General features: G+C 15.4%; 2 protein-coding genes across 2 annotated transcripts, besides 23 other annotated features; one reads left to right on the top strand and one right to left on the bottom strand. All coding sequences in view use genetic code 6, as the record gives it.

Moving 5' to 3' along the window:
* Positions 1-1,065: 1,065 nt before the first annotated feature.
* On the bottom strand, positions 1,066-2,117 carry IMG5_143740 (leishmanolysin family protein, putative; the record flags this gene model as incomplete). The annotated part of the gene is made up of 3 exons (XM_004031226.1): positions 1,066-1,117; positions 1,462-1,717; positions 1,781-2,117. 3 exons carry the CDS (start codon positions 2,115-2,117, stop codon positions 1,066-1,068), a joined length of 645 nt encoding a protein of 214 aa, XP_004031274.1.
* A 1,339-nt stretch (positions 2,118-3,456) lies between these two features.
* Positions 3,457-3,515: a microsatellite.
* Positions 3,516-3,528: 13 nt separating this feature from the next.
* Positions 3,529-3,634: a microsatellite.
* Positions 3,596-3,655: a microsatellite.
* Positions 3,656-4,782: 1,127 nt separating this feature from the next.
* Positions 4,783-4,846: a microsatellite.
* A 164-nt stretch (positions 4,847-5,010) lies between these two features.
* Positions 5,011-5,070: a microsatellite.
* Positions 5,064-5,144: a microsatellite.
* A 25-nt stretch (positions 5,145-5,169) lies between these two features.
* Positions 5,170-5,217: a microsatellite.
* Positions 5,218-5,941: 724 nt separating this feature from the next.
* Positions 5,942-5,986: a microsatellite.
* Positions 5,987-6,028: 42 nt separating this feature from the next.
* Positions 6,029-6,149: a microsatellite.
* Positions 6,030-6,150: a microsatellite.
* Positions 6,033-6,101: a microsatellite.
* Positions 6,038-6,118: a microsatellite.
* Positions 6,066-6,118: a microsatellite.
* Positions 6,096-6,152: a microsatellite.
* Positions 6,153-6,266: 114 nt separating this feature from the next.
* Positions 6,267-6,321: a microsatellite.
* Positions 6,322-6,366: 45 nt separating this feature from the next.
* Positions 6,367-6,414: a microsatellite.
* Positions 6,415-6,490: 76 nt separating this feature from the next.
* IMG5_143730 (hypothetical protein) lies at positions 6,491-7,462 on the top strand (the record flags this gene model as incomplete). The annotated part of the gene is made up of 1 exon (XM_004031225.1): positions 6,491-7,462. The coding sequence occupies one exon, from the start codon at positions 6,491-6,493 to the stop codon at positions 7,460-7,462; it is 972 nt and encodes a 323-aa protein (XP_004031273.1).
* Positions 7,463-7,584: 122 nt separating this feature from the next.
* Positions 7,585-7,680: a microsatellite.
* A 509-nt stretch (positions 7,681-8,189) lies between these two features.
* Positions 8,190-8,227: a microsatellite.
* An 892-nt stretch (positions 8,228-9,119) lies between these two features.
* Positions 9,120-9,167: a microsatellite.
* Positions 9,168-9,297: 130 nt separating this feature from the next.
* Positions 9,298-9,356: a microsatellite.
* Positions 9,301-9,342: a microsatellite.
* Positions 9,306-9,356: a microsatellite.
* A 1,598-nt stretch (positions 9,357-10,954) lies between these two features.
* Positions 10,955-11,001: a microsatellite.
* Positions 11,002-12,340: the final 1,339 nt, after the last annotated feature.

Here is a 12,340-nt window from a genome sequence, read left to right as displayed (position 1 = left end):
CAAAAATAAAAAACATATTATATTTTAATTTACCTTAATTTTGAATATGGTTAAAATTATATACAAGCTATGTTATTTTGAATTTATTAATAAAATCATAATTTATTCTATTAATTAATATTTAATGAAGATTCTACTGGCTAACTTGCTTGTTAAGTTACATTCTAAATATCTTAAATACTAGGTTGGATTATGTTTGAAGTTTAAATCGAATAATCATCTTTTTAATTACATGTACCTTAATCTAAAAGAAAATATTACTCACACTTAAGGCATTATCCATAATCAGTACACTTTTAGCAATTTTTAATATTACAATCAGTTAAAACTTTATAGCATTTTCCCTTTATTAAAACTTATCCTTCAGGACATGGAATACAAAAATATTAAATGAGAAATTGATTATTATATTAAACAAATTTAGTTTCAATTATCAATTCACATTAATTTAAACAATTAGTAAGATCATTTTTAAGGTAAGGGTAATTTTATTTGCATATTATACAGTTTTTTGAATCACAAAATTTACAATTTTGAGCACAAGGTAAACAATTTTAAGAATTATCATCAAAATAAAATGATTCATTGCAAACACATAATTATTAATTTTAATTTAATATAAAGTTATTCAATTAATTACAAGAAATACATTAGTGAGCCTAAGGACCTGTGCATTCTTAACATGAATAGTGGCATTTTTAACATTATCTGTTTGAAGCAGGATAATATCCAGATTCACATTAAATCAAGCATTATGATTCATTTTTAGATAAGAAAAAATTATCAAAACATTCTTAGCATTTTTAATTAGTGTTATCTTTATAACAAACTTTACAATTAGAAACTGAGCATTAAACACAATTTCCAGTATAATTTTAAAATTAGCCTAACGTGCATTAGCATCCGTTTCCATGAAATCCTTCTTGACAAAAACATTTGTTATTTATACATAATCCTCTATTGTTACAACTATTTACACAAGTAATTTAACTTTCGCAAAATTTACTAATTTTTGGACAAATTAGTTCTCCTCCAGCATTAGTTGGAGAATTAATTATTTCATTATCATACGTGCATAATACCGAAAATGTACCAATAAAAACAGTTAATGTACCATCTTAATTACAATTTTGTTTATAGCATCTTATACCTTCGTCTTATGCAAACCCTTCTTATAATTAAATGGTACTTTTGAAACATCTAGATTCTTATTAATAAGATTCTCCTGAAAATTAAAGTTCTTTGAAGTTTCTATAAGTAGACTCTTAGCAATAACTAGTTTCAGAATTCCTCCAAATATTGCAACCATCAGTAAATGAACTTTTTATACATTCAGAAAAGCCTTAATTGAAGTTATCGCATCCATCAGAATATTATTATCTACAATATATATCATATTATCTAATTTTACTAAAACAAGCGTTTTTAAAAAAGTCGCATCCTAAATTATATTATTTATACTCATAAGCCATTTCATAATTAACACTTTCATAAAATCCAGTATCCTCCAACAAAGCTAAAGTAAGTTTAGAAAGAAAAACTTATCCACTTAAAACTGTTGTTTACATTAATTCGTTAGGGAATATTGTTCTTTCCCAATGTGAAAGTGAAGAAACACTATAAGTTACATTTTCTAATTGCATTCCTTCAGCTTCTTAACAACCAAATATTTCTTTAGTTACTTCTTTTACTTTTGGAGTTCTCAAAAACGTTGTTCCTATATTTCTTATTAACTAATATGAAAGTATATCTGTAAAGTTATAGTAATTATTTGTCCTACGGTCAATAAAATACCTATATTATGCATATTAAAATCCCAGAATGTGTAATGTTTCATGGATAATGACTGAAGTTAGCGTGCTAAATTATCTAGGGGTCATATTTCTTCCATTAAAAAGCCCTGTATTTAATATTATCCTTCCGAAAGTTGGACGAGGATCTAATACACAAGCTGTGGCAGATGCAAAAACATTACTACTTTAATATTCTCCAGTTAAAAATATATGTAAATCACTATTTTACTCTCCTTCATTTCTCAAATAATTAGGAACTATCCATTTAGAACAAGCAGTGCTTAATGGATAGATATTATTTTTTAAATTTACTACAGTTAACATTTAAGAGATATAATTTTTAGATATTGATATCATATTTTATAGTTATATTAGAAAATATGTATCATAAATTGATGCAAGTGATTAGGCATCATATGTTATTCTAATTGGTCCAATATTTTGTTCTAAATTACGGAAATTCATTTTTTATGAATTTTTTTCGTCTCTCTTTATTACTATTATATCACGTTCATCATGGTCATGACTACATGCAGATGCTGATATGTAGTAAATATTTATAAACAGAATTAATATTTTAAAAATATTCATCTATTTGTTTGTATATTGTATAGTACTTTTTATTTTATTTTTTTTGCTTATTTTAATTGTTTTTTATAAATGTTTTTATGTTTATTTTAATTTATACATTTGCTTTTATTTCCATTTTTATTTATTTTTTAAAAATTTAAATATAACTGAAATATAAATAATAAAGTGCTTTAATATCTAGTAAAAATAACAAATATATTTTTTAATAATTAAAAAAATATATATTAAAAGTATAAGTTATTTCGAACATTTTATAATAAAAATAATTTAAGCAAAATATTTTATTATATTTAATTATATTAATGATTCAAAAATTTAAGTAATTGAATTCATATATGTTTCTTAAAATGTTCAAATTGTAATTTTAGTTAAAACAAGATTATAAATATTTAATATTTAAACAAAAATATAATTTATATTACTGTTTTTTTTTAAAAAATTATCTATAATAATTATTTATATTCAATAAAAAAAATTATATATTTTATTTTAATGCTATATAATATTTGAATATTTTATAAATGAAAATTATATAAAACTATTCTATAAGTAATCAATCTATATTTATAATAAATAATATTAAAAATAAAAACAAAAAATATAAAATATATATTATGTTATTTTGACGAAATATAAAATAAAGTTATATTAATAATTTAAAATATAACTGAAAACCTAATAAATTTTTAATTTATCAAGTCAAGTTAATAAGGTGTTATTATAAACGTTAGTCGCTTATGTTTATTTTTACTAATTATATTTAATTTTCTTAAAAAAAAAACATTTGTTTGTTATTTTTTTAAAATTTTATAAACTTTTTTATAAAGGTATATTTTGGTTATTTATTTAAGTATTTTATAATCAATTTAAAAATAATTATTTGATTGACGCAACTGAAAGAAATAATAATTATGGAAACTTTGAAATTAAATTTCAAATATCAAAAAATACTAAATATAATTTTATTTAAAATATAATTTTCAATATAATTTTTAAAACTTAAATGATTTAATTTTTAATTTTTCGTTTTAATCTTATATTTCAAATTATTTTATAAAAAGAAATTATTAAGTTTATTTAATATATTCATATTTATTTATGTTTAATGTTATTTACTATATTATATTTATTCTTTAAAAATATAAATTATTCAATATTTATATGTTATAATTATAATCTTTCATATTTTTTATATGATTATTATAATTATTTTATATTTATATATTAATTTAAAAATTATTTTTTATTTAAATTAAAAATTTTTAATATTTTATAATATTAAATATTATATTTATATAAGAAATATTTTTACTTTATATTTTTTAAGATTTACTATGTATTTTTTATATTAAAATAATATAAAATATTTCGCATATATTAATTTAATTTAACTTCTTTTATTATTTTTTTTTCTATTATTTTAGTTATTTAACTTAAATAAAAATATACTAATAATTGCTTTAGATTTTCTATTTTAATAATTTATAAAATTTAAAAAATAAATATAATATATTGATAATAGATAAATACATTTATTTAACATATTTTAAGCAATTTATCCAACTTTTTTAATTATTATTATTATAAGTTAATTTATTTATAGCTCTTTTATTAAACTATATATTTAATTATGAAATACTTTGTATTTAACAAAAATCAGTTAATAGAATATTCATATATTTTTTCAAGTATTTTATTTTTTAATCATTTACTTAATTTAATAAATCAATTTGTATTTTATTATTAAGTTAAAACATAAGATTAAGAATATTCCATATATGCAATTTATTATTAAATTTTATATTTTATATATTATATTCGAAACAATATATTTATTATCTTTTTCATTTAATATATAATTTAAATTATATTTCAAATTAAATAGATAATTTCTATTTTTCTGATTATTTATAAATATATTTAAATATTTGTTTTTTATTATATTAATTTTTATGATTAAAGATAATTTAAAACAATTATAAGACTTATTTTGATTATAATTATTATTTTTTATTATATACTTAATTATTTAATTATATTAAATAGTTTATCATATAAGCTTACAACTCTTAAAATTTTATTAACTAAACTAATTTTAAGTTGCTTAAGAAAAAATAAAATTTCTTTAAAAACATTTTACTCTAAACATAGTAAGTATTCTTCAATTTCTATTAATTAAATTTTTATTTTCAAACAAGAATTTTTTATAATTTGTTTTCTAATATATTCATTTGTTAACAATTTAAATATTTTTTGTGATTTTAATTAAAATAATAAATAAATTCTTCACAAAAAGATTAATAAATTTTATATTAATAATATAAAAATAAGAAGTTTTACTTTAAATTATTATTATCGCTAATTCTGAAAATAAATAAAATAAATGATTCCATAAAATTATATTTTAATAATTAATTAATATTATATATAATATTTATATATTTTTTATAATTATTATATATATAGAATTTTTTTCTGTACGATATTTTATTTTATAAAATATATATATTAAATAATTAATATTGCTTGAAATTTTTTATAAATTTATACGTATTAATTTAATCTAAAAATAATAAAAACTATAAATTAAGACAAAATAGATTTTAATATCTTAAATAATTAAATAAATTAAAACTATTTTATAAAAATGAATTTTAATTAAATTTATTTTATATAAAATAAATTTATTAATTTTAAAAAAAGTTAAGTTTTTTAACTTAGTATAAAAAAATTTAAATTCATTAATTTATATAAATAAATGTCATTTAAAAAAAATATAATATATTTTAATTATAATTTTTTATTTAATTAATATTCTTTTATTTAATTATAAAAAATGATTCTATAAAATCAATGTTCATAAACAGAATTAATTCACAAAAATCCTTTATAAAATTCCTTTAGTTTTCGATTAAAAAATTCAAATGTAAAAAAATTCAAATCTATCAGTAATTAAAGTTTGAAAAAAATTGAATAATATAAGCATAAAATTTCGAATGAAAAAAATATAAATACAAATATTAAATAAAGTGGTGATTAGTAAAATTATTCAATGAATCTTTTGAATGAGCATATGATTTAAAAAATTTGGATTAACTAAAACATATTACCAATGCGATAATTCCGAAAAAGCAAATCACTTAATATTAAAAGTGGTCTAAAAGGATAGTTAACATAAAACAAAATACATAATTGTAATTAAAGAGACGAAAAATAATATTTAAAATATATATAATATAATAATTAGCCCATAATTTATAAAAAAGAATTTTAAAATAACTAAAATTGTTAACATAATTTGAAAAAAATAAATTAAAAAAACTGTAAAAAATAATATAAATCAAATTCTTTATAAATTTTTAATAAATAATATAATAAATAAGAAATAATAAACCATGTTGATAAAATAAATAGTATGTTTTATTATGGAAAATAAAGCCTTTAAAATAAATTATAAAAAAATAAGTAGTGTTTTAATAATATCATAAAAAATAATAATATGATTAAACCTAAATTTGCTATTTAATAATAAGCATTGAATAATTTTTCAATAGCTAAATATAATTTAAATAAATATTATAATAAAATGAAATGAAATATTAATTTATTTTTTTAAAATTATTATTTAAAATTGAATATTATGTAAATATAAGAATAAAAATAAATAAAAATTTAAAAAATAAAATAAAAAATAAAAAAATTAAAAAAATAAATAAATAAAAATTATAAAAATAGAAATTATATATTAATAATATAAAATATAAATTATTTAATGTTATAAAATAATAACATTCAAAAAAACTAATATATCTATATAAATATTAATATATACAAAAAAAAAAAAAAAAAAAATATATATATTAAAAATATAGTTAAAATTAATTAAATTATTTATATTTTAAGTTTATTTTAATTTATATATTTTTTTATTTTATTTAAAATAAATTTAGGAATATTTTATTAAAAAAATATTAAAAGCAAAAATATTAATAATAATAATATTAATAATAATAATAATAATAATTATAATTTTTATTTTTATACATATTTATTTATATAAAAAAAAAATTATAAAAACTAAAATTAAAATAAAAATAAATAAAGATATGAGCTTACTTCTCATTTCCGGAGCTAACAAAATAGCTTAAGGATTAATTCGAAACTTATATAATTCTGGTAAATATGAACAAATAGTTTGTGCAGATATATTTCCTACCTATTACTACTTATAAAGATATTTAACATTTAAGGATTCATTAGATTAAAATAGCAAAACAGTATTAAAAGAAGTTAAGCTAATTGACAAAATAGATTTAGAATCTTCTATTAGATAAGCTTCCCATGTAATATATTTTACTCATGATTATTATTTGAATGTTTTATGTAAGCATAATCTATTTAAAAATACTGCTACTTTATGTAAAGCAGCTGGCGTAAAGAAACTTTTAAGCGTAAATCCTATTGAAAACGAACATTATGGCGAGTAAGATCCTATTCATACTGCTAACTAGACTGAAAATGAAGTAAAAAATATAAACCCTAATGTAATTGAACTAAAAGTTGATCTAACTTTCGGAAAGCATTCTAATGTTGTTAATTAAATTCTTACAAAAATAGTAAATAAGTAATCTTTGCATTTCTAACCTTCCAATCATTCTGTTTAGCCTATACATACTGATAATGTTTACTAAGCTATTCAAAATTTACTTGAATCTGATAATCTTAAAGGTAATAAATTCGTTGCCAGAGGTTCTGAAAATTTAGATTGGAAAACTATTGTTGATTAATTATCTTTAGCTATTGGAAGTTAAGCTTAATTAAATTAGAATTCTCTTGAAAATGTTGTTTCTCCTGCTTCTGCTAATTATTTGAGTGAATTCTTATATTAACCTGAATATTAAAATCTTGTTAGATTTATTTCTCAGTATGTTGAACCTAGAGCTACTAATCATCATGAAATATCTGATTTAGGAATCAATAATTTAACCAAATTTTCGGAATTCTACAAACCAGGAAGTGTTTAGAGTAGGGATTATTAATAACTTTCTGCATTAGCTTAATATGCACTTCACTTTTGATTGCTTTTTTTTTATAGTTATAAAAAAAATTAACATTATTATTATTTTTAAAAGAAAATAAATGTTTTTAATATTATAAGAATGAATTATATTATTTTTTATCTTTTTTATTAGCTTGAATATATTTTTTATTTTATTTTTAAGATATTATATTATTTTTTAATTTATTTTACTATATTTTATATATTTAAATTTAATTTATTTATAAATATTTTATTTTTAAAAATAAATAATTAAAAAAATGCATTATTTTTAAAGATATTTATTTTTAAATTATTAAAATATTTCTAATTATTTATTTACTTGTTTTAAATTCTTATTAATATATTTATTTTATATATATATTTAAGCAAAATTTATTAAATATGAGCAAATGTTCTTAAAATTAATTTTTTTTGTGAACATAATAAAGTTTAATTAAATTAAAAATAATTAGAATAATTAAATCCTTTGAAATTTTGTTAAAAAAATGTGATAGTATTTCAATTAATGAGTTTTAATATTATAAAATTTAATAATTAAAAAAGTATTATTAATATATATTTTTCAAAGAAAAAAAATATTCTGATTAGAAAAGTGAATAAATATACAAAAACACTTTTTATAGTTATATTTTCCTTTAGATAACTTATGTGTATTAAAAAAATCATAATGTATGATTTATTTTAATTAAGTAACAAAAAATTAAAAATATATTATATAATTTTAATAAACAATTAAAAAAAAAAAATATTTTTGAATTATAAATATTTAATTAATTATAAAAATTAAATATTAAATTTGATGTTGAATTTATTTACTTAAGTTTAAAAAATGACAGAAAATATGAAAAATAAACACCAATTTAACTTAATATTAAATTAAATAACTTAAGCCCGATTCTTTTGAAAATAAAAATATTTTTAAAAATAACTTTAGATATTTAATATTAAAAAAAAATATATATATATATATATAACAGTATTAAATTTATGAGGAATTATGAAAATATTATTCTAATTGTAAGTAAAATTTTACTTTTTTTTCAAGAAGTTCGTTTGTTTCAAAGTCAAATAAAAGTTTTATTATGGTTGGAGAATATTATATTTATATATACTTATTTAAAAAAAGATATAGATTTAAATAATATCTAATTGAATATTTAATTTAATACTAAAATTTCTAATTATTACAATTCTAAGTCACGATTCTTCATAAAATCATTAATTTTATCCTTTTTTAATTATAAATGGATACAATTTGAAAAAAAAAAAAAAAACGATATTTTATTTTAATATCTTCAAGTTCTATTAAATCTTAATTATTGATTTTTTTATTATTATTATTATTATATGATAATTTTAGAAAAAATATAATAATGATATTACAAAATATATTTTTTTATTCATTTTCGTATTAATTATTTAATAAGCATTATTCATAATTTGATTTTCGCTAAAGTTATTAATTTTACTTTATTTTTTTAAAAAAAAATTATCTTTATTTATAATATATTTAAATTTGTTAAATTGTTCATAATATTACATCTTTCTTCTTTATGTAACTATAAATTTTTTAATTAAAAATATATTATATTATTTTGTAAATATAAAACTACAATACGATACAATTAACTCATAATTTAAAAATATAATCGATATTTGTTATATTTACAGCAATATATATAATATTTATTATATTTATTTTATTTAAAATATATATAATAAATTTAAATTTGAACAATTATTATACATTTTTAATTTAAAATAATAATATATAAAATAACTAAGAAAATTAAATAAGATATTTTTTATATATTAATAATTTAAATATTATTTAAATTATTTTGTATAAATTATAAATATATATATTTAAAAAATATATTATAATATAAAAAATATTAATTTTATATTTATACTTAATATTTTTTTAAATATTTATTTTTATTAAATAAAAATATAATAAAAATGAAGTAAAAAACTATAATAAAACTTATATTTTATAAGTAATATATTTAATATCATATTATTTTTTTAAAAATTATATATATTTTATCTTAATAATATATTTTTATATATTTTCTGTTTTTATATTAAATAGTTAGAAAATAAAATAAAATTCACTCTATTTTCTATTTCGTTTTTTGTTTTTTTAAAAAAGAATATATAATAGTATATAAATTTCGTAAATTAATAAATACTTCTAATTTACAAAAATATTAAAATATAAGACTGTTTAAATTTAAAAGAACCCATAAATAAAAAATAATAATAAAATATTATCCAAAAAATGAACAATTAGGTAAGTAACTCTTAACCTTTACTTACTTCTTATTTGAATAACTATTATTCTTAAATATTTTTATAATAAAGAAATAATTTAATTTAATATAACTAACTTTCAGAAATAGTTTTATAAGATAAGAAAGAAGATTAAGTAAAAAACTATAAAATTAATAATAATCTTAATAGTGTGTTTATTATTATCAACCTTTTATATATTTTTGTGTTCCAACCAATTAGTAAACGGCTTGTTTTTAAAACAATATTTTAAACTAAAAAACGAAAAAATAATTTAATTTGTAAACGAGAAGAATAAGAGGTACAATAAAATTCTATAAAAATTGAAGAAAAATAACAAAGCTAATATAAATCAAAGACAAGAAACAAAATAAATTCTTATAAAAACTATTTGTACCCTTCATAAGTTAAAAATTAAATAAGAAAATAAGTTCTTAAGTGTTTTTTTAAAAATGTTGGAAAGTATATAGAAGAGAGCAAGACTTTTATTAACGCATATATGAATTAGGAAGATTAAGATAATTTAAAGATTTTGACAAAATTTTGGTCCTTATTTGATAATCCAAATAAAAAATTTGCATTAAATAATAATCAATATATTATATTATGTAAGTTTTTTTAAATAAATTAATTTGTTAAACCTTTATGTAAACAAGGAATTAATGATATTTTTAAATAGAATACTAATTTGGGGAAATGTTTTAAAATATTTTTATAAATTATTTAATTAAAAGTCGTATTTATATGCTAAAAAATTTTAATAGGATAAAATGAAAGAATATTATATTTAGATTTCTGAATAAATTTACTATCAAATTTATCTTAATTGAAAAAAAATAAAATATTTTACATATATACAAATATTTATTATTAAAATATAATTTTGTTATTTTTATAATTATTCCTAAATTTGTAGATTTATTTACTATAAACATTTAGCATTTTATAATATATTTACTTTTTTAAAATTATTTATATTTGTTCTTCTATTGCTTATTAAATTTATATCTTAACTATTAAAATATATTTTATTTTAAAATATAAAATAATAATTATAGAAATAAATAAACCGTAACGATTAAAAGATTATAAAATAATAATAAATATATTAATTAATTAATATACAAATAGAAAAATATAGAAATAATATTTTAATTATAAAAAAAGCAAAAAAAAAATTTTCTTTTTTATATAAATTAAAAATTATTTTAAAAATAATTCAAAAATAAAATATAATATGTAAAAAAAAAAATATTATAAAAATATATTTATATTAATATATGTTAAAAAGTTTATTTATTTAAATGAACATATATAAAGATATTATTTTCTATATAATTATTTTAAAATGTTAACTTTTACAATAATAAAATAAACTATAATTTTCTAAATCTTTTTTTTTAATTCTCATATTTTTAAATTTAGTAAATCTTGGGTAGATAATCCGAACAAAATATCTTCTTTTAATAACAAATCATTAATATCTTATTGTTAATTTTCTTGAGATTATATTCTTACTAATGATTATTATGATTTGTTAATTACTAGAATTAACAAACTATTAATAATTAAATTTATCATCGAAATTAGCATATAAATCGTCATCTTCGTCCTAACTATATTCTTGAAGTTAATTATGAATTACATTTTTTATATTGTTTTGTTAAATTAACTATTTCAATTAATTAGTGCTTTTCTAAAATATACTATCTAACTCATCATTATTTAAGAAAGATTTATTTTTTTATTTTTTCTCGGTAGAATTTTTTAATATATTCTAAATTACTTATTAAACTTTTAATTATTAGTCATTTAATTAATCATTATTATTACTATTATTATGTCCATCTATTGAATTTTATTTTTTTTATATAAAATTTGAGTTTTTCATTATATTTTCTTTATTTTTAAACTTTTCATCCATATTTTAAATATCCTACTATATTTCTTTCTCAAATAATTTTAAATTATCTAGTAATTTTTAAGGATTTTTAATTTAATCAACATTTAATTTATCTATAAATGAAAGTTTTTTAATTTTGAAATTTCTTATTTTAAATCTTATAAATGTCCATTATTAGTATTTTATTCTTTTAAAATATTATATATATTTTACTTTCCTTATTTTTTGTCTGGACTTTATTTTAAAGCTGTTTTTTTATTTGTAAGTTAATATTGCTAGATTATTATTTTTTTACTGAATTGAACTTTTTTTTTCTATCAAATTTTTTTTGTTATTTTTTTTATTTTCTTAAAGTTTACAAAAACTTTTTTAATGTTCAATTTTGGCACTTTAAGATCTTGCTTAAGAGAAGTTGTTTTTTCTAGAAGTTCTTACATTATTATTTTCGTTTTTTTCAGTTACACAAATAGATTTATTAGAAATTTAATTTTGAGGAATAGGAACTGGAATTTGTTATTTTAAAACAGACTTTTTTAATTTTATTTATTATTCATTTTTTAACTATTCTAATTTACACATTGATATTAATTTTTAATGTTCTTCTTCTTATTACAACCTTTTTTTTTCTTAAAGAATTTTTTTTGCTCTTTCTTATGTTAGCTCTAAAAACTCACTAGAAATTTATTATTAGGTTGC

This window comes from Ichthyophthirius multifiliis, assembly GCF_000220395.1.
Source record: "Ichthyophthirius multifiliis unplaced genomic scaffold scaff_1120509251118, whole genome shotgun sequence".
NCBI lineage: Eukaryota > Ciliophora > Oligohymenophorea > Hymenostomatida > Ichthyophthirius > Ichthyophthirius multifiliis.
The sequence above is the reverse complement of the archived record's forward strand: the minus strand, read 5'-3'. Positions and strand labels throughout refer to the sequence as shown.